Source organism: Peromyscus californicus, unplaced genomic scaffold, assembly GCF_007827085.1.
Source record: "Peromyscus californicus insignis strain IS unplaced genomic scaffold, ASM782708v3 Scaffold_24__1_contigs__length_46423439, whole genome shotgun sequence".
NCBI classification, from domain to species: domain Eukaryota; kingdom Metazoa; phylum Chordata; class Mammalia; order Rodentia; family Cricetidae; genus Peromyscus; species Peromyscus californicus.
The window spans coordinates 12,747,416-12,770,641 of record NW_026294535.1 but is presented as its reverse complement, the minus strand read 5'-3'; the positions used below and the strand labels follow the sequence as shown (position 1 = coordinate 12,770,641).

Genomic DNA, 23,226 nt, shown 5'->3' with positions numbered 1-23,226 from the left:
AATCCACAAAGTATTTGCAGGTTGCATCTGTCAAGGAGCCCACCAGATATGGCCAAGTTTTAAAAGTACTTATGAAATTATGAGTTACGAGCACTTTTACCTCTCTCAGAAAAATCATAATGCAGGAACATGACCTGATCTACAAAACATTTTGATTGTCATATTTCACAAAACAGAAATATTTAAGGAACTCCATCAATTTATATCTAACTTTTCAATTTTACCCCAAGAAAACAAAATTGGCTAAGGGGTTGTGCTAAAACGGAGACATGCGTGGCTCAGGGCCAGAGCTATCTCCCGTCCAGTACGGTCCTATGCTGGAACTCAGCACCACAAACAGGAAAAACAGAGTGAGTGAAAATGGAGGGACCGATCACCAGCTCATGCAAAGCACTCTCTACTAGGAGAAAACGTTTCAATATCTTATTCATATCACTGAGAGGAAGAATCAGGTTTCCCCAGTTTTATTAGGACACACAGGAACACAATACCTACAAAGTGGAAACACAGACCCTCGGAAGACTGTTGATCCCTCCTACTCATGAACTAGAGATCTTAATGTCAGTTTATTGAAAACTAGACACTGTCAGGAAAGCAAGAGGCCCATCTTTCTACATTTTTTACAGTTTTCATAAGATCCTGAGAGTGTAACAAACCCTGAGCACAGCAATAATTGTCTTGTGTTCTGGCTTTAATAATGCCTAACAAGATAAACCTAAGAATTCAAATAATATAGGCCTATGTGTTCCACTGATTACCCATGAAAGTGTCTGATATTCTTAAAATCACATTTAGAGCACAAAATTAGATGATTTTAGAATATTCAGAGTTTTATACTTATTATCACAATGTAATCATGGGACATTTTTATGATTCCAAACTGACCCCCAACCAGTAGCAATCACTCCCCATCTCCCGACTCCTTGACTCTACAAATGACTAATTTACACTCTTCTTCATGCTTGTCTATGTGGGATTATTTCATATAAATGGGAGTCAAAGAATTATGTGAGCCTGTATGAGTGGCTTCTTTCACTTAGCATAATGTTTTCAGGGTTTATCATGTCACAGCATATATCAAAACTTTTTATGCTAATAGTATTTCACTGTATGCACATATTACACATACAAACCAATCAGTCTTTAAATTTTCTTATTACATTTACATATTTGTGTGTGCGTGTGCACGTGCATGTGCGTGTGCGTGTGTATGTATGTACAGGAATACATGCCACAGTGCATCTCTGGAGGCCAGAGTCTTGCAAGAGTCAGTTCTTTCCTTTTTTTTTTTTTAAACCATGTGGGTCCCAGGGACTGGAACTCAGGGCACCAGGCTTGGCAGCAAGCACCTTCCCTGGCTGAGCCAACTCACCACCTCATTTTCTTTTCTTCTTGTGTTGTTTTGAGCCAGAGTCTCATTTAACCAAAGGTGGCCCAAATTCGCTATGGAGAAGTTGTCCTTGAACTCTAATCATCTCACATCTACCTGCCGAGTACTTAGATTAAGGGCGTATCCCAGAAGCCTGGCTTCATCCATTTCTTGATGGGCAATTACACAGTGTCCATTTTTTGGCTACTGTGACTAGTGCTAAGATGAATATTCATGTCCATATTTTTGTGTACATATATACTTTTCTATTTTGGAGTCAATCGGAATTGAATATATGCTTAATTTTTGTGTGTGTGTGCAGCAAATATACTTGTTATTATAGGAGTGTTTGTGTGTGTGTGCGCACAGCAAATATATTTGTTATTATAGGGGTGTTCATGTATGTGTGTGGCATATGCACTTGTTATTACAGGTGTGTTCGTGTGTGTGTACGATATATGTACCTGTTATTATAGGTCTGTTCGTGTGTGTGTGTATGTGTGTGTGTGTGTGTGTGCGCAGCATATCACTTGTTATTATATATTATAGGTGTGTTCATGTGTGCGTAGGTCACAGGGAGCCATCTGGCATCGTTCCTCTCTGCCATTATGTTTTGAGACAGAGTCTCTTGCCAAGCTTATCAATTTGGCTAGGGTGGAGGGCCAATGAGCTTTAGAGATCTGTCTACCCACTCCCCAGGGATCTGGGATCACAGGCACATGCTAGCCTAGCTTTTTATATTGGTTCTGGGGACTGCATGACATGTACTTTACCCACTGAACATATTTCCCGGACTCCTTACATTTAATGTTCTGAAGAAGGGCTGAACTCTTGTCCAAGGCAACTGCACCATTTCACATTCCTACCTACAATGGATGAGTGCTCCGACTTCTCCACGTCATCCAATACTGTAATGAGACACAAACGTCCTGGGCATGGCGGTGCATATCTGTAATCCTGAACTTGGGTATTTGAGGCAGGACTACCAAGAGTTCAATTCAAGCCTGGGCTACATAGACAGTATCAGCCTCACCATGGCTACATGTCCAAGACCCTGTCTCAAAACTACAAAAGTGACTAAATAAATGATAAAGAAAACACAAAAGACGTGTTTACAGACCTGGACTGAAGAGTACTATTGCCTTCAGGTAGGCGTATTCATATCCGTCGATGCAGAGTTTAACCATGCTGTTACAGAACTCCTGCAACTTGAAGATGTGCTCCATCAGTGACTTTCTCCTTTCAGGTGACATTTTGTCTTTAAAACACAAACACACACACGTCTAATTGTCACTGAAAGTGTTTGACGGTTTTCATGCATTTTCCTTCTCACTTTCCCTCCAAGACTGAATGTAATCAATCTCTAAATGCTTAGAATTCAGAATCTCTGCATAGCGAAGAAGGTCACCGCAAATCACTTTCTGGTATTGCTCATTCAAGAAAAAGGAAGTAAAACCCCAAACTCAATGTCCCTCTTCAGACACCCCTTTAGATGCAGAGGCAGCCATCTGAAAACGACGCCCAAGTACAAAGCGGGGCCAGGGATGGAGGTCAACTGACAGAGTGCTTATTTAGCACTCAGGAAACCTTAGATCTGATGGCGCGTACTGCACAACCCTGGTGTGGTGGTGTGCACCTCCCAACGCTTGGGAGGTAGAGGCAGGGGATCAGGAGGTCAAGGTCATCCTTTGATACTTAAGGAATCTGTGGCCACAGAGACCCTGTCTCAACAGAAACAAAGAACAACACCATCAAAAACTAAGGTACAAAAGACTCAAATGTTTATAATAGGATTCTATTTAAGTTTATGTCATTTGGAAAAATAATGAGGAAAACCATTTTCAGTTTTAAAAATTAGAAACTCTAGTATAATAAAGACAAAAACTGAGCAAAACACATTGCTAAGACCAAAGAAAAGTTGAGAAAAATAAAGTCTTACAATATTTACCTTATCTAAAAGGGATGCGTGTAAAAGCCATCTAGAGTGTTTAATGGACTGCAGCTTTCCTGAAGGCATGCTGTACAACACATGAGCAGACAGAATGATTCAGGACCAGGGATAAGAAGCAAGTGTGGTGCTGCCTTTTGGGAGTTTTCTCGCAGATGAGATTTAAAGTGATTTTTCAGTCCTTTCTGAGGAAGCAGATGATTTTAAAATAATGTAAAGAAAAAATCAGGTGTGATGGTGCATAGCTGTAACCACAGCCCTTTGGGAGGCTAAGGATGGAAGGAGAATAGTGTAGTGTAAGCCTGTGCGGCACAGTGAGGTGAGGCCAAGGGGAGACTCCGCCCCTAATCACAACCACAAGAGAATAGTGTAACGTAAGCCTGAGCTACACAGTGAGGTGAGGCCAAGGGGAGACTCCACCCCTAATCACAACCACAGGAGAATAGTGTAGTGTAAGCCTGTGCGGCACAGTGAGGTGAGGCCGAGGGGAGACTCTGTCCCTAATCACAACCACAGGAGAATAGTGCAGTGTAAGCCTGTGCGGCACAGTGAGGTGAGGCCGAGGGGAGACTCCGTCCCTAATCACAACCACAGGAGAATAGTGTAGTGTAAGCCTGAGCTACACAGTGAGGTGAGGCCAAGGGGAGACTCCGCCCCTAATCACAACCACAGGAAGAAAAAGGAGGAAAGGAGAAGGAAGAAGACGTGTGAGTGGCTAGCACACCCCTGCCAGGCAGCATGTGGAGAGGGCTGGGAGGTGTTGAAGGCGGGGGAATCTCAGGAGCTCCTGAGATGTTGTCCTGATAAAAACAAATACCAACCTAAAATACAAAACCAACAAAAACAAGGGGAAACAGAATGTACTGGGGACCTAAAAAGTGACAAGTGTATAAATTATTCCTGAGCGTAAAGGCAGTCGTGTTTTAATTAGTCAGCCATTTTCAAAGTGTTAAGTTACTGCCTGCCTGCCTCCTCAGATGAACAAGCATCTAGAAATTAAAAAAAAAAAAGCAATAAGTAATCAGTGACTTTCCGGTTCCCTCTTCTTGTAGGAAACTTTTGGGAGCTGGGTTTGGTAGTGTATGCCTTAAATCCTAGAGTTCAGGAGGCAGAGGCAGGTGATCGCTGTGATTATTTCAGAACAGCCTGACCTAGACAGTGAGACCATGTCTACATAAAGTGTCTACATAAGGTCTGCTATTTGGCCCATGATGGCCTTGAACTTGTGCCTTCCTAGGCCAGTCTTCCTGGCAAGCACCATCGTGTCCAATGTGTTTCCATGCTCTTTACATGAAAGAAGAGAGCCTAAGGAATTGACTCAAAACCAGTTGGTCATGTGACTCTAAGTGTGCTTAAGAAGAAATACAGCTTTAGAACTGGGAGAGAAGAAGTATACATACTGAAATATTTGATCATTCTCTATGGACTTTTATAACTAAATAAAAGTACAAAATTTCACAAGCCCTATATGATGATGTGTGGTTTGTCCCTGCCAATCATTCTGAATTTGGTTGCTAAGGCAGTGGTGTTGGGGGGCAATCCCTTGTAAGAGTGATTAACGTATCTTCACGAGCTTAGAGTCATTTGTGAAAGCAGGTTGTTAGGAGCAAGTCTGGATTCCTTGGTGCAATCACATGTGTTCTCTCTCTTCTGGAGACATCCACTTCATAAGCCAGTCTCAGGTATTATATTTCAGAGACAAAAACTTGACCACTAAGCCTTTCCAACTTAAATTCACCAGCCTTCATGTTTCTCTCATTTAAAAATATTTTGAATGATCAATGGATTTATCAAAATGTTAAGATTACCCTGAGTAAATCAAGAGTCATCAGGCTACCTAATTTGGCCAGAACCTTCTGGAAAGCTGAGGACTCCCCTTCTCTCCCTGCAAACATAGAAAGTCAGGAGTGTTTTTACCTTGCTGAAGGCTACTGTGGAGACAGTTGACAAATGTTGCTAATATGGTTGCTACGTTCATCACCTGCCAGCATTGGGCAAGACCAAGAGTGAAGAGTTCGTTCCAATACGCTTTTACCAACGAGATACTGTTTTCTTGCCTAGTAAAAACAGGAACAAAGGCATACATCAGATATAAGCTTCACAACCGATCAATGTACTAAAAACACCAAAGCATAACTATTCTAAAAGACCCGTGAGCAAACACCTGAGAATTCTGTGTTCTGTACAGTTGACAGAAGTCCACCAAGAGGAACTAGAAATCTAAATCTCAGCTAGCTTGCTACCACTCAGCCAGTTTACAAAACCAGCTACAGTAAGATTTAAAAACAGCTCAGTAGAGAGGATTCTGAACTTTCCCAATACATAAAAAAAAAAAAAGATGATATGTACCTGAGGTAACAGATGTGTCGATTACCCTAAGGTGATCACAACACATTGTATGAGTGTGGAAATGACCCAGCACTCTCCTTAGACATGCACAATTTCTATGAATTGCCAATAAAAATATATTGCAAAAACTTTAAATGAACAGGCCATGACATGCCAGGCACTGGTGAAATAGGAGTTGACATGGTGAATTAAGCCTGCCTATGAGAGAGAAGGGCTGGATAAATGTGTAATTTTAGATATTTTATATACGTGTTATGTAAACATATACATGTGATTATTTACACAGCTCATTTCAGACGATTAAAATTCCACTTGCATGAAGACGACATGTAAGAAAACGGGCGGGTCAGGGGAGAGGACTCTGATTTGAAGAGAGATGGCAGATCTTTTTTTTTATTTACATGCATGTGTATGTGATTGTATATGCTGTGTGTGTGTGTGTAAGTGTGCTTGTCTCGTGTGTGTGTGCTCCTTTCTGTGTGTGTGTGTGTGTGTGTGTGTGTGTGTGTGTGTGTGTGTGTGTCCTCAGGGGCCAGAAGAGAGCATGAGATCCTCTGGAGCTGCTGTTACAGGCTGACTGGAGCCTGCTGTGGGTGTTAGGATTCAAACTCAAGTCCCCTGCAGGAGCATTAAGTGCTCGCAAACAGAAACTTATCTCCGGCTCTAGGAGACACTTTTTGAAATACAAAAATGTTGGGATTTGCTTGCAATCCCAGGAGTCAAGGTGGAGGCAGGAGGATCAGGGAGGGGTTCAAGGCCTTTACAGTGGCTGGAGGTAAGCCGGGGCTACCAGAAATACTGTCTTACAAATCCAGAGACTGGAGAGCGAGGACTGCAGCAATTAGAGAGAACAGGGCAAGCCTGCAGCAGGGGTGTGGTGACTACCGTTCACTGTCAGCTGTCACCACGACCCCGTCATGATGGACAGTAAGGTTCTTAAACCCGACCTTCCCTCCTTAAGCTGCATCATCAATGAGAAAGTAACGAGCTGGGAAGGGCAACATTAGTGCTCAATAGTGTTGATGCATTTCTAAAGGCGGCTCTGTCTTCTCTGAATGTTTTTTCCACTTCGTTTTCTAGTTAACAAACCCACTCATTCTTTGAGGGCGATATCAGAGCTGTGTGTGTGTGTGTGTGTGTGTGTGTGTGTGTGTGTGTGTGTGTGTGTGTGTTACTGAAGATGTGTGTGTGTTACTGAAGATGTGTGTGTGTTACTGAAGATGTGTGTGTGCTCTCATGTGCTGCTGAGGATGACCCCAGAGCCATGAGCCACATCTCCATGCCCAGGAGTTGCAGTTATGTAGTCACTGATTGATTTTTGTTTGAGGCAGAGTTTCACTATGGAGCCACTGATGGTTTGGAATGCATGGCCCTCTTGCCTCAGCTCCCCTAGCGCTAGGATTACAGGTATGCACCATGATAGCTGGCTTCAGAGCCTGGTTCTTTGAAGAAATGCCCTCTTATAATCTCAATCTCTCTCTCTCTCTCTCTCTCTCTCTCTCTCTCTCTCTCTCTCTCTCTCTCTCTCTCTAGTTCCCTCTGGTGTTTACTTGACCATACAGTTTGTTATGTTAGGGGTCTGTTGCCACACTGCCCAAAGGTAAAAGTTCCCTCATTTCTGCATCACAGTGAACAGTTCGAAGCACATTGTATACAGAAAAAAATCTGGGCTTTTTGTTTGTTTGTTTGTTCTAATCTTTGAGGACATAGAACAGACAGAAGTGAGGACTTTAAAAGGTCAGCTAGAGGCCAGGCTGTGGTGGTGCACACCTTTAATCCAGCACTGGGGAGGAGAGGCAGGCGGATCTCAGAGTTGAGACCAGCCAAGGCTGTTACACAGAAAAACCCTGACTTGAAAAACAACAAAACAAAACAAAACAGTCAGCTAGAGAAGTTGTAGGTATAGGACTTTTTAGAAGAAAAAAATCTTCTAGCAAAATCTAAATATGTTATTATAAGATGTTTAAATTGTTGGATTTCTTTCCTTTCTCCAAAGGGATTCAAGTTAGTAAGCACAGGCTGCTAAGAAACACATGGTCCTGGCGACGGCACATCAACTATTTCCGTCTTGAAGATGCCACAGGGCGTCAGAGATGGTCCACAGGTGAAAGTGCTGGCCATCAAGCCGAGCACCTGGCGGGCCCGGGACCCACACGGTGGAAGGAGAGCACTCGCTACTCCAACTTGTCCTCTGACCTTCCCATGTGGGCTGTGCCATGTGCGTCCCATCCCTCAGACACAAATAAAATAAACCCTGCAACTCTGTGTACGTAAGTGCACTCAGGTACACACATACACATAAATAAAAAGAAGAAGAGACACAAGGGCTGACATTGTCACCTAAGAGTTTACAAAGTAGCTGGACTGGGCGGTGCATGTGTATACACAAAGATGGGGGAGACTGAGGCAGGAGGACTGTGTGAGTAAGAAGTGAGTCTGGGCGGCATAATGAGTTCCCAGCTAGTCTGCACTACAGTGTGAGATGCTGCCTCAAGAGCAACACACAAGCAAACAAAAAACCAAAGCCAAACCAAGAGTTTACCAGGAAGCTTTTCCTCATGGGAATTCCTTTAGTATCTGGGAAGGACGGCCTGCCATCAGAAGAAACTGGCTATGGAATAAACTTGAAAGGGAAGCTCCAATGCAAAGAAAAGCAGTATTTATAAACCTCCACACAGAAAATAATAAAGAGAAAGCCATCTCAGTTAAAACCAAGGAAAATAAGAAGACACTGTGCTCTGTTGGCAGGAACGGTAAGATCCAGCATCAGTAGTGAGGAGAAAGCAGCACTGGTCAGTGCTTTCTGGGAACGACTTCTAACAATATCAAAGCCAACACGCATACCTTATAAGACCTCGCAATTTCACTGGAAATACCTATTTTATGGCAGGAGTAATGCATGTTGACAAACTGTGCTTGACAGCACTGGACAGAATACAAAGCTGCCAACAGCTCAGACGTCTACTGATGGAGATGAGTATGTAAGTTGTAGTACTTCCACAAAGATGGCCGTCAGGAATTTATACATGTGGCACAGGAAACTTGACTGTGTGATGGGACATCACAGAGAGTAACAGGACGTGCCACTATGCGAAAGTGTTTGGACAGTTTAATAACCAGGGCATGGGAAGCGCTGGCAGGACACTGAACTCTTGACTACGGAATTAGCTTTCTGGAGAGGAGGTTTTACTTTATGGTTCTATACTTCAGAGTTAAAAGCAAATCAGTTTTCATCTTAACCTGATTATGAAGTTTTAAAAAGAAAACAGCTAACCAAAGTAGTTGAATAGTATGGTGGTTTGAATGAGAATGGCCCCATAGGCTCAAATATGTGAATACTTGGTCTCAATTGGTGGAACTGTTTGGGAAGGATTGGGAGGTATGGCCTTGTTAGAGGACATGTGTCACAGGGGGTGGGCTTTGAAGTTTCAAAAGACCCAAGCCATTTCCCATGTTTCTCTCTGGCTCTTGTCTGAGGTTCAAGATGTAAGCTCTCAGATGTTGCTCCAGCACCATGCCTGTCTGTCTGGGGACACACTTCCTGCCATGATGCTCATGGACTCTGACCCTCGGAAGCTGTAAGATCCTCCAAACTTTTTCTTTTGTTAGTTGACTTGGTTGTGGTGTTTTGTCACAGCAATAGAAAGGTCACTAGGGCAAATGGCAAACACAGGAAAGTAAAAATAACTGGAAAAAAATACCAGAGCTTGTCTGTGCTACCCTTTGTATTGGAAACACCTTGGCCTTATGGAGAGGGCTCAGAGACCAACTTAGATTCAATGCAGAGGATGAGAAAGGTTGAAACAAGGGGCCGAAAGGGGCAACCGAGAGTAAATTACTAGATTACTTCTTTGCCAGAGAGAAAGTTACAGGGTTAGTTGTAGAAATCAATTACAGAAGGATATCCATCTAAGTTTATTCAAAACAAAATTCCAGCTAGGGATGGGGTACAGGACTGTAATCCAGCACTTGGAAAGCTGACGCAAAAGAAGCAAGAGTTCAAGGCCAATCTGAGCTCCACAGTGAGTTCGAGGCTATCCTGGAGTCATAGCCAGACCCTGGATCACGGCCACGTTTGCTATCAGAGTTTTTCTGTTAGGAAATAAATGACTATTGCAGTATCCTTAAAGTACCTATTTTCAAATCTTTTTTCTGAGGAAGTAAAAGAAATGGATAGAATGCATTTAAACTATCCATCCAGGTCCCAGAAAGTCCCACACATATCAACAACAGAAGCAATCTGTTGGCCCGGTCACCTATGTCTGAGGACAATTCGACCATCTGGCATCCACATAAACACACCCAATGTGCTACCTGCCACTTCAACATCTGTTTGAACTGAACCCATGGTCCTTAGAGAAAGAGAATCAACAAGAAGCAATTAATTCACCAAACTACAGGTCTGAAACCAGCAGGTTACAGATGACATTACATTTTATGGAACCACAGAAGATTTAACTTTCAGGTTAAAGTGGTGTTAATGAAAACGTGTGTAAATCAGAAAGTCTCTGTGGCAAACGATGGCGGCCTGGAACTTTGGGCTCTAAGACTCTAGGCAGAGTTAGGCATGGTAGTGCGTGCCTGAAACACAGCACCTGGGAGACTGAAGACTGGGGGCTGACATGAGTTTGAGGTCAGCCTGGGCTAAACAGTCAGACCCTGTTCCAAACCCAGGGCAGTGAGATAGCTCAGCGGGTGAGCACTCACCACTGAGCTGACCGTGTGAATTCAACCTCAGAACCAGGGGGGACTGACTTCCCCTGAGCTGTCCTCTTACATCCAAATGTGTGCCTGCAATGCATGTGCCAGACACACACACACACACAGAGACAGACAGACACACACACACACACACACACACACACACACACAGACACACAGAGACAGAGACACAGAGACAGACAGACAGACACACACACACACAGACACAGAGACACACACACACAGACAGACAGACACACACAAAGACACAGACACATACACACACACACAGACACACAGACACATACATACACAGACACACATACACATACACACAGACACATAGACACACACACATACACACACACAGACACACACAGAGACACACACACACATACAGACAGACACACACACATACACACAGACAGACACATACATACACAGACACACATACACATAGACACACAGACACACAGACACACACACACAATGTAAAGAAAAATCAGAGTAAACAACCCTGTTACTGTCCACACTCTAGGCAAATTACACTAAGTAACCCCAGCTTCTTAGTCTACTGGAACTGTGGAGTCATTTACCTAAATCATGCAGAATGATTTCCTATGAATTAAACTACAGATCTTAAACAGAAAATCAACATTCCTATTAAATATTGAGTCTTTTCCAAATACAAACGACACTAAGCAAATCTCCACCCACTAAGGCATCTGAGTACACATGCCTAGTACCGCTGTCCATGTCTCTGCAAAACTAGAACTCTGAGGACAATTTCTGTATCCAGCCAGAAAAATTTAGCACCCAGTCAGGCTTAGAACATCCTCTGTCTCCACATAACAGAGCTTCCCGCCATTAGCATCCAGCACTTATCTGATTAAGTCAACTCATAAAAAGGATTTAAAGATTATCTAGGCAGAGATAAGAAGTAAGCCATATGCAGCAGCTAATGGCCTGGATTGTTAGCTCAACAGCTATTCTAATTAAGAGGCCTGTGGCTGCGGCACAGAAACGGATTTCCACTACAGATCACAGAGAAAAGTGGCTGCCACTATAAAATTAATTATTCTATAAGCAGAAACTTCGGGCTCTGTTCTTGGGCTCAACATCTCAGCTGTTTCCCTGAGATAGGCACATTCCACAGAGGTACTTAAAACCAAGGGCGGTGGGACTAATGGACTTCAGCTATACCTCCAATTCTTTTCTTTTATTAAAATAATGAAGAGTGGATTCTGGAGGAGGTGGGCGGGGTTGGAATCGAGAATGTTTTTTCTTAAAAAATGTTGGAAAATTACTAAAAGCTGAATATTACTCTGAGATAAAAGGGAAGGCTCACTCAGAGATTACATACTCTAATGTAAGCTCTGCTCTGTATAACCACAGATCACTGATTAGCTAGCAACCAAATCATGGTATCAACTATATCCTTTGGAATCAGGGCTCACATGTTTTTTAGTTACAGTCAAAGTATTCTGTGATAGCAAGGGAGAGTTACCTCCATTTGTCAGGTGGGCAATCAACGGACAGGCTAGGAAAGTGAATGGTTACAAAACCAGACAGACAGGGAGGGTCCTGTGATAAACGAGCTTGCTGGCTAAGGGCAGACTCCTTCACCGACACAGGCCAGTGACTTTAAATGCGTGTCGGCGAACTTCAGTAAGGCTTTGATTTCTTGGAGTGGCTCACTTTCCATTTCACCTGACTGCTTCAAAACCAAATACAGACACGGTCTGTCACATCGCACATTTCTGAAATGATCTTTGGAGGTTGGGGGAGGGAACTAGGTGACTGGGTAACAGTCACTGCTGATTTTAAACATGTAGGCAAATACAGCTCCCTAGTGACATGCCTGGAATGAACACTGAAACAAGGCTGCAGGGGGTAACCACCCAAGAGGAGCACCCAGCTTTCGACACTGCACAAGACACCTCCATCTACAAAGAGCACATCATCAAGTTACAGTAAGAAAAATTAACACGTCCCCCAAATTCTATATTGTTTTATGATTTTATAGCTATCGCTGGCTGTTATGTAGTTCACGGCCGTGAGGCCGGACATGCCTGAGTTCTAACACATTCCCATCTTAGGGAAAAATATGTGTGTGTGTGTGTGTGTGTGTGTGTGTGTGTGTGTGTGTGTGTGTGTGTATTTTGCCTGCATGCATGTCTGTGCACCATGTGCATGCCCAGTGCCGGCAGCAGAGTCAGAAAGAGGGCATCAGATCCCCAGGGACCGGAGTTAAGAAGGCTGTGAGCCACCAGCTCACCAGGTGGGTGCTGGAAACAGAACCTGGGGCTTCTGCAAGAGCAGACAGTGCTCCTAACCACTGGGCCTCTCTCCAACCCCCAGACGCTCCAATCATTGTGGTAATCAAAGGCGGCCATTGCCAGTGCTGGCCACGATTGTCCTCTCCACTTACCCAGTTATTAACTTGTTCAAACTATAAAACATGGCTACTCTTCCACACAAACAGTAATAGAGAAAATAGTAGTTAGCTATCCTGAATTGTCATCGAGATAGACTGGTAGACCTTTTTTTTCTACCTCAGGATAACACAAATCCTCCCCAAATAAACTTCGTGTGTAAATACACGAGTGCCACAGAAATCACATTTATGTTCAAGGACTTCAAAACACTCACCCTAGAGCCTGGAAAGAAGGGATGGAAAGTGCCCAGTGCATCGACAAGAACAGCAGTCTGGAGGCCGACTCCCCAATGTAGTGCACATTCAGGTACTCGGGCACAGGAGAAGGCAGGGTGAGCTAGCGTGGACAGGGATTGAGGTAAATCAGCTTATGACTTCAAGTTCGAAATTATCACTTCTTTGAAAAACTTGAATATAAATATAACACATCATATAGGAATCCAATACCTGCACCTAACAAAGTCTAATATTGAAACAACTCAAGTCACTGGCTATTACAATAGTGCTTAGAAGGAATGAACTGGTCATAATTTCAGTCAAAGTAGCATCCAGACCAACAGACTCTCACTTAACAGCTGTCTACCGTGGAACGATCTGGTTTACCTTATGAAGTTACTATCTTGGTACATCAGTATGTTTTCTCGTCCCACTTCTTTCTCTATCAATTGATAGAGAAAGTACATTTCAGTGTCAGAAGCGGCCCTGCATGCTGAGGGGTCCTTTATTTAGGCTACAGTTTTGCTAGCAGAGATAGTGATCCTGAAGCAGGCCTGCTGGTGCCAACGGAGGAGAGCATGTGCCCAGACACCGGGTACAGCTATGGCCTGAAGCAAAACAAAACACATGGAACCAGGGCTCAATGCTGACACTCCTTCATCCTTCAAAGAGCAGGTCTATGCAGTATCACCCTATTCTAAGATACTGCTACTGAATACAAAAGTATGTAAAAAAAAAATGTCTACAGGCAAGCCACTCAAAGGCTATCCGTTTGCATTATTATAAACAAATAAAGAAGTATAAAGAAGTAATACTCAGTTTGACTTAAGATAGTTATTTCAAGTGTCTGACCACAGTGAAAACAAATCCTCTATCAGAGGACTTCAGAGAACATTCCGGAAGTCTTAAGGAGAGCCGACACCACTGCACGTGGCATACGGAAGGACCGTCTTTCCTGTTTTGAATCAACGGAGATGACCTCAGAGCGGACCCGGGCAATGAGTGCTCACAGTGACTGAAGACTGAACCAGAAGAAACCAGGCTGCTATCTACCAAACAGGAAAACTGAGTTATATCTGGGGACCTAAAACATCGCTGAACAACCTCAATCCAAAAACCTAAACACGGAAACATTTTGGGGATCAATGCCTAATATTTCAAACTTTGGCACATCCTGGATTTTTGGATCAACAGTGTTCAACTAGTAACAACGGAATATCCACTCCCAAATCTGAGAATCTGAAAAAACTATGACACACTTCTGGTCCCAGGCCCCATTTCTAAATCTATTCTAGAAAAACACTTGCCCATACATATAAAACGTCATAGGTAAGTGATAAAGGTGGTCAAAAGATTACTTTACCATTTATTATCAGTAAAATCTGTGCACAAATATCACAATAAGGGATGGGGAATACACATTAAAAATTTTATTAAAAGTAAAAAAAACAAAAACAAAAACAAAAAAACCCCAAAAGTTAAATAAATCAAGATCAGGTAATTAATTTGAATAGACCCAGAACCCCTAGTGAAATGAACGAGTCATTAAAGTCCCAGGACCAGATAGTTTTAGTGCAGAATTCTACCAGACTTTCAAAGAAGAGTTAATGCCAATACTCCTCAAATTATTTCACAAAATAGAAACAGAAGGAATTTTGCCAAGTTCATTTTATGAGGCCACAGTCATCATGATACCCAAACCACATAAAGACCAAACAAAGAAAGAAAATTACAGACTAATTTCCCTTATAAACTTAGATGCAAAAATCATCTCTAAAATACTTGCAGCGCAAATCCAAGAACACTTCAAAAAGATCATCCACTATTATCAAGTAGGCTTCATCCCGGAGATGCAGGGATGGATCAATATATGAAAATCAGTAAATGTAATCTACCATATAAATAAACGAAAAGAAAAAAAAAACACATGATCATCTCATTAGATACTGAAAAAGTCTTTAACAAAATATAACACCTCTTTCATGAAAAAAGTCATGGAGAGATCAGGGATACAAGAAACATACCTAAATATAATAAAGGCAATTTACAGCAAGCCTATAGCCAACATCAAATTAAATGGAGAGAAACTTAAGGCAATTTCACTAAAATCAGGAACACAACAAGGCTGTCCATTTTATCTATATCTATTCAATATAATACTTGCAGTTCTAGCTAGAGCAATAAGACAACTTAAGGAGATCAAGGGGATACATATTGGAAAGGAAGAAGTCAAAGTATTGTTATTTGCAGATAATATAATAGTATACATAATGGGCCTGAAAAATTCCACCTGGGAACTCCTACACCTGATAAACACTTTCAGCAAACTAACTGGGTACAAGATTGTCTGAACAACAACAACAACAACAACAACAACGAATCAGTAGCCCTCCTGTATACAAATGACAAATGGACTGAGAAAAAAATCGGGAAAATAACACCCTTCACAATTCCTTCAAATAATAGAAAATAACCAAGTGAAGGAAAGATCTGTATGATAAAAACTTGAAGTCTTTGAAGAAGGAAACTGAAGAATATATCAGAAGATGGAAAGATCTCCCATGCTCATGGATCAGTAGGATTAGCATAGTAAAAATGGCCATCCTACCAAAAGCAATCTACAGATTCAATGCAATCCCTACCAAAATTTCAACACAATTATTTACAGACCTTGAAGGAACAGTTCTCAACTTCTTATGGAAAAACAAAAAACCCAGGATGGCTAAAACAATCCTGAACAATAAAAGAACTTCTGGAGGTATCACCATCTCTAATTTTCAGTTGTACTACTGAGCTATAGTAATAAAAACCACATGGTATTGGCATAAAAACAGATACGTTGATCAATGGAATCGAATTGAAGACCCAGACATAAATCCACACACTTTTGTACACCTGATTTTTGATAAAGAAGCCAGAAATACACACAGGGAAAAAAGACAGCATCTTCCACAAATGGTGCTGGTCAAACTGGACATATATTGATGTAGAAGAATGCAAATAGATCCATATTTATCACCCTGCACAAAACTCAAGCCAAGGGGATCAAAGATGTCAACATAAAACCAGATATGCTGAATCTGATTAAAGAGAAAGTGGGGAACAGCCTTGAACCCATTGGCACAGGTGACAACTTTCTGAACAGAACACCAATAGCACAGGCACTAAGATTAACAGTTAATAAACAGGCCCTGGTAAAACTGAAAAGCTTCTGTAAGGCAAAGGACATTGTCAGTTGGACAAAGCAGTAGCCTACAGAATGGGAAAAAAGATTTTTATCAACTCCACATTCAAGAGAGGACTAATACTCGAAATGTATATACATATATATACATACACACACACATATAGAACTCAAACTAGGTATTTTAAAAAATCAAATAATACAATTAAAAAATGAAATACAGATTTAGAGAGATTATTCTCAATAGAGGAATCTCTAACAGTTGAGAAACACTAAAAGAAATAAATATTCAACATCCTTAGCCCTCAGGGAAATACAAATTAAAACTACTTTGAGATTCCATCTTATACCTGTCAGAAGGGCTAAAATCAGTAACACAAGTGACAGTTCATGCTGGTGAGGATATGGAGCAAGGGGAACACTCCATTGCTGGTGGGAGTGCAAACTTGTACAGACACTATGGAAATCAATATGGAGGTTCCTTAGAAAGTTGGGAATCTATCTACCTCAAGACCCAGCTATACCACTCCTGGGTATATACCCAAAGGATGCTCCATCCTACCACAAGGATACTTGCTCAACTATGTTGATTGTGGCTTTACTCATAATAACTAGAAACTGGAAACAGCCTAGATGTCCCTCAACTAAAGAATGGATAAAGAAAATGTGGTGCATTTACATAATGGAGTATTACTCAACTGTTAAAAATGACATCATCAAATTTGCAGGCAAATAGATGCAGCTAGAAAAGATCATCCTGTGTGAGGTAACCAAACCCAGAAAGGCAAATATGATTGGTGCCTTGTCCAGTCATCATCAGGGAGGCTTCCTCCAGCAGCAGATGGGAGCAGGTGCAGAGACCCACAGCCAGACATTATGCAGAGAGTCTAAACTGGAGGTCTCCACCAGGTCCTTCCCTTCAGAGCTCAGGGAACTCTGCTGAAGAGGGAGAGGAAAGATTGTGGAGTCAGAGGGGATGGAGGATACCAGGAGAACATGGCCGACTGAATCTGAGCAGGACTCGTATGAGCTCACAGAGACTGAAGCGGTAAGCCTGAGGCCTGCATGGGTCTGCACCAGGTCCCCCGCATATATGTTATGGCTGTTGGCTTGTTGCTTTTGTGGGACTCCTAACAGTGGGAGCTGGGGTGTCTCTGACTTTTGCCTGCACTTGGGACTCTTTTCCTCCTACTGAGTTGCTCTGTCCAGACTCAATATGAGTCTTTTGACTTGTCTTAGTGTATCTTGTTTTGTCATATTTGGTTGTTATCTCTTGGAGGCCTGCTTTTTTCTGAAGGGAAACGGGAGGAGGAGGAGTGGATCTGGGGGACAGAGGAGGTGGGGGAGGACAGGGAGGAGTGGAGGGAAGGAAACTGTGGTCCGGATGTATTGTATGAGAGAAATCTATTTTCAATCAAAAAATTTAGTAAAAAAAAGTTGTCTTTGTTCAAAATTAGGCACAAAGGTTTACCTAATTCTTACTTTTAGGAATAGAATGTAGGTTCCCTTTGCTAGTATAGTATGGTTTCCAATTTTGTGTTGTGTGGTGTGTGTGTTTCTTATACTTTTTCTTTTTTATTCTGGTTTGCTTATTTGCCTGTTTGTTCTAAAGAGAAAGAGAAAGAAAGGAGTAGAGTTGGATGGTGGGGAGGTGAAGAGGATCGGGGGATGGGAAACTGTGATCAGAATAGGTTCCATGAAAAAAATTATTTTCTTCTTTTTCTTTTATTGGGTTTTTGAGACAAAGTTTCTCTGTGTAGCCCTGGCTGTCCTGGAACTTGCTCTGTAGACCAGGCTTGCCTGGAGCTCATAGAAATCCACCTGCCTCTGCTTCCCGAGTGCTGGGGATTTGCCACTACCACTTGGCAAAAAAATATTATTTTCAATAGGGAAAGAAAAAAAGAACATGGGCACTCAAGCTCGCTAAGTATATACTTTTACCTGTAGAGCTGGGGATCGAACTCAGGGCATTATGTATGCGGGACAAACGCTTTACCAGCTGACCTACATCACCAGTTTGGTTTACTTATTTACTAATATTGACAGTACCAAAAGATGAGACAGGGAAATAGATGGTTTAAACCCTGTATAAGATTGTCTTCTGAGGTCTGAACCCAGGGCCTTGGCATGTTGAGAATCCATTCTACCACCAAACAATACCAACAGACTCACGACGAAAAAATTTTCAAATGTTTACTGGAGCAGCAAAATAAAACACAATTCAGAAAACACAAAACATTTCTTTAAAAACACCTGTGTGTGTATGTGTGCGCACGGATGATGTATGTGTGCAGGTGTATGCACAGAGCCCACAGGCTGCTGGCCACATTTTTTTACTTACTTTGCATATGATGCGTGTATATGAGTATGGCTGCGTGCCATGGTGTACATGTGGAGGTCAGAGGACAACTTTCAGAATCAGTTCTCTCCACTGTGCATCTCAGGAGTCAAACTCAGGCCATCAGGCTCTGAGGCAGGTGTTTTCACCCACTGAATCTTCTCTCTGCTGGCTCCTCACCTTGTTCTGAGACACAGTCTCTCACTGAATCTGAAGACTAGCTGGCCAATGAGCTCCAGGGAGCCTCCTGTATCCCTCCTCAGAGCTAGGATTACAAGCACACACACCACACTTGACCTTTTCTTTTGATGCTATTGATCGGAACTTGGGTCCTCCTCATGCTATGTGGTAAGTCCGCATTGACTGAGCCATCTTCCCCAGCCCCACAAAACAATTCTTAAGAGAAGCAAGCAAACATTAAATGCCTTTAAAAACAAAGATGTGACTGTTTTTACATAAGAAGAAGTGTAAAATTTTGGGGAAATATACCATTTCAGAATTGCCTAAGGTGAGTGGGGGGGGCAGTGAAAAATTAGGGTAATTATCCAAAACAACCAGTCCTATGGGTGAGGGCCGCTACAAAACAACACTACAGAATACTCGTGGGACATGCCTCTCATCACAGCATACAAGAGGATGATGGAGAGCTCACAACCACGTGTGCTATGCAGCAAGGCCCTGTTCCTGTCTCAGAAACCAAAACCAAAGTAACAAATCCATAAAAGAAAACAATACCCTCCAAAACCCTCAAAACCCTCTGCAAATAGTTTTAAACTACCTTTAAACAAATAAAATACTAGCTGTATGTTTTCCTTACTTGCCTTGGCAATTACCTCTCTAGTGCAGCTTCTACATCAAATTCTGTCAGAATAAAACTTTGAAAAAACCATTTGGCTTGTTAGGAGATATGGATTGTCTTTCAAGATCTGTGACTCTGGGTTAGCCCTTCAGGTGACTGATGAACACCGTGAGCACTAGGAGCTGTTATCTCAGAACTCACATCTGACCGGTGAGAACTGTGGGCAGGATTGAGAAGGGCATGTGTGTGAAGTGATGGAGACATGACTTGGACAGGAAGGGCCTGAAAAGGTCATGTGACAGAGCCGCAGCTGAACCCCCACATGAGCAATGGAAGCTATGAAATATGTTGGCTGGTTGATTTTTGTGACAGGGTGTTGTCACACTTTAAATTGTCAGTGACAGAGTAGGTTGATTTTTAACAAAGATGCACTGGTTTCAGGATCCAGGACAAGATGGAGAAGACATACGGGACAAAGATATCACTGTGACAATTCGAGCTAGAACTTTAAAGGAGCTTTAAGACACAGTGATAGAAACAAGAGGGGAATTGAGGGAAACTCGAGTGCAGGATGAAGGGGAGTCACCTGATGGAGGACAGGAAGGGTTTGTGTTTAGCACCACATCAGTTTTGAAAACGGCCTCACCCTTGTCCTATGGATTTACTTCAAAGGACAGAAATCCTATTTACCTTAATTGTTCCTATAGGAATAAAGTGAGAGATTTTTGAAATCATGACTCAAAAAAGTCATAAATAAAAATATTACTATCAGCCGGGCGATGGTGGCGCACGCCTTTAATCCCAGCACTCGGGAGGCAGAGCCAGGCGGATCTCTGTGAGTTCGAGGCCAGCCTGGGCTACCAAGTGAGTTCCAGGAAAGGCGCAAAGCTACACAGAGAAACCCTGTCTCGAAAAACAAAACAAAACAAACAAAAAAAAAAAAATTACTATCATTCTAGATTCTTTACTTGCTGTTATATCACCGGATGGCTTCTCCTTCCTACCTTTAGGCTGCTTTGAATAAGATATTAAAATACACAAATCTGAGTTCCACTACGAAATGAGAATAAAAACTTCAACTCATCCAAGAGGAGTGTCATGGCTCAGCTGAGAGAGCAGATAGGGAAATATGCCAATTAGACACACAGAGCAGCAGAGGGACACAAGGCGGCTCTGCTCGGTGACTGAGAAGTCCAGGACCTGAAGGGGGGTGTCAGTCCCGAAACTGGAGGACAGCAGCGGGAGACCTGACCCAGGAAATGACTGCAGAAAACTAAACTCTTCCCAGGACTGGAAGCAAGGGTTGAAGCTGTTGCCGTTTCCAGGAGAGGAAGAACCCACCAGCTCCAGAGAGAAAAGCACAGTTTGAATTTGTTGAATTCATCTGTCCCAGGCGTTCAGTTTATAGAATTAAAAATCCGAGAGTTATAGAAGGAAGCTGATGAGCTGCTGTCTGAAAGAGCCATTTGTCCCTGTGTGCACGGGGTCTCTGCCTACACCTCTCTCCTTGTCCTTCCTCCAATTTCAGTCCAGAGTGGGAAATGAAACTGAGCACACGAGAGAACGGATTTCATTTAGAAGATAAAAGAACCATGGGGAAAGCATCTTGCCTTGATCCCCTTGTCCATAGCTCCGACAATAACTTTTAGGCACTAATTATTCTTACTATCTCTTCTTATATCACCTATGAAACATGTTTTTGGGCACTGCAGATAAAACACTTGAATTTTTCTAAGTTGTATTTAGTAAAATTTTACATGAGAATTGTTTTCTCTGCTGCATTGAACTGGTATGTCATGTTGTGGCAGTTATTAAGCCATGTGAACTCTTCCTATGGCTATTTCAAGCAAGCTGAATTCTGAAATACCAATCTTCTATACTGTTTTGGTCTAGTAGGAAAGTTTGTATCTACTGTAAATCATTCTCAAGTGTCCCAGAACTGCTATGTACGGCTGACTGTAATCTACGTATACTCAATTATTTTACACACCCCTCTCTAATAGTATTCACAAGGGCAGAGCAAAGAGCCAAGAAGAGGGGTTAGTTATGGTGCTAACGAGATCTCAGTGGTGAGCACATCTGCAGCTTGGTTCAGCGTATTAATCTGAGTAACAGATCAAACTTTAGAGAGTTACTTCTTAGGCTTCATCTGTATCGCTTCTAACAGTCTAGCTGTGCTGCTTCCATTTTAAGAGTGTACCGGGGAGGAGGGGCACAGTGGTAGGGCACTGGCCTAGCATACACAGGACCATATATACATGTAGCGTATATGAAGGGATTCATCCCCAGCACCATGACAAAAAAATGTATTTAGGATGAATTTCAAATGCTCCTTTTCCAAAATGGTCTTTAAAAGTACTAGGAGTTAAAAACCTAAGGCTAAAATGCATTACGTAATAAGCACCCCCATATGGTAGTGCTGAAGGGTAGCTAAGTAAGGTAGCTCATTCACACATTCACCATTTTTATCTTTATTATTTCTAATGCGAGAGGAAAATGCCTGGGTCTTGGACGCCAGTGTACACTGAGATAGTAGCCAGGCACTGAACAAAGCCATGCACTCAGGTCCCAATGACTGTCCATGCCTAGTGAAAGAAAGCAATTGTGCCTAACTGGCCCTAAAACCTTTTTTAATTTGTTTTTCAAGGCACGGTTTCTCCTGCTCTGTGTAGCCTTGGCTATCCTAGAGTCTCTCTGTAGACCAGGCTGGCCTTGAATTCAGAGATCAACCTGCCTCTGCCTCTCGAGTGTTGGGATTAAAGGCGTGCACCACCACTGCCTGGCTGGGCTCACAACCATCTACAGTAGGATCCGATGCCCTCTTCTGGCATGCAGGTATACATGCAAAGCACTCATACATACAATATAAATAAATTAAATTTAGAGAATTATTAAAATCTAACCATCCAATTGCCCTATCACAACTGACAGACAGCAAGCTGACCCACTGTGTTCTACAGCAGGGTGTGATGCAGTTCTGAAATTCTACCACGGGTATTTCTGACTCTAAAAGTCTAACAGGCAAATTCTGACTGTTGAAAGGAAGATCAGAAGGGAACAGTAACATAACATAAAAAATCAAAGGTACCCTGAAAACTACATGGGAGTCGCTGAGCAGTGGCCCCTCTTTTTCCATGTAGCTCGACTCTCCAGGGATGAGGTGCGCGTGTCCGTCCATGCTCTCCACTGGGCTATGACAGGCTGGGCTTTCTCCGGGAGACAAGGCTTTGGCAAGGGTGTCAAACGCCCTACAAGGAGACATCAGACGCTGTGAGTCCGGCCAATGTCCAACAGGCAAATGAAATTCCTCTAGAAAATTCTGGAGCTAAGACTTAAGTCAAGGGGCTGTGAGAAGGGCTCAGTGGTAGAACACTTGTCTAGCACCCACATGGCCATGGGTTTAGTGCCCAGGATGGGGGTTGGGGGGGCACTTAAGCATAAAAATTCTTTTGCAAATAGGCCAGGGGAGTGGCTCAGTGGTGGAAGGCTGTGTAGTGTTCAAAAGGCCCGGGGCTCCACCTCCAGTGCCACCGTCAGGAGGGGTATGCACACACAAAACGAACAAATAACAAATCAGGCTCCAGAAAACAGCAGCATTCTTGAATGACAGATAGACTTTGTATTTCAGTGACCTCTGTGATCAGCTCCAAAGCCAACAAATTAAACTTAGTAAGTGTACTTTAAAATATTACATATTACCATATTACCAAGAAATATCATCTCTTTAAGTATGAGAGAAATCCTCATATGTATTCCTTCATATACAAGTTATTTATGTTGACTTTGCTACATCAAACACAAAACAGGTTCAGTTTTGATTTTACTTAAAAATTCAGACTATTTTTATACTTGTGGTTACTTTAATGCACACAGTTAAGAATTTAA

The 23,226-nt window shown here is 42.4% G+C and overlaps 1 protein-coding gene across 6 annotated transcripts in view; it reads right to left on the bottom strand.

The window, feature by feature from the left end:
- The window catches only part of Nr2c1 (nuclear receptor subfamily 2 group C member 1), a 50,367-nt gene that overhangs the window by 5,002 nt on the left and 22,139 nt on the right, over window positions 1–23,226 (bottom strand). For all 6 annotated transcript variants that reach the window (XM_052753156.1, XM_052753153.1, XM_052753155.1 and 3 more), the window contains 4 exons: window positions 22,430–22,589; window positions 13,020–13,141; window positions 5,235–5,374; window positions 2,490–2,627 (listed from right to left, as the gene is read on the bottom strand). In XM_052753156.1, the coding sequence (XP_052609116.1) occupies window positions 2,490–2,627; window positions 5,235–5,374; window positions 13,020–13,141; window positions 22,430–22,589 (560 nt within the window). The remainder of the gene's footprint in view (window positions 1–2,489; window positions 2,628–5,234; window positions 5,375–13,019; window positions 13,142–22,429; window positions 22,590–23,226) is intronic.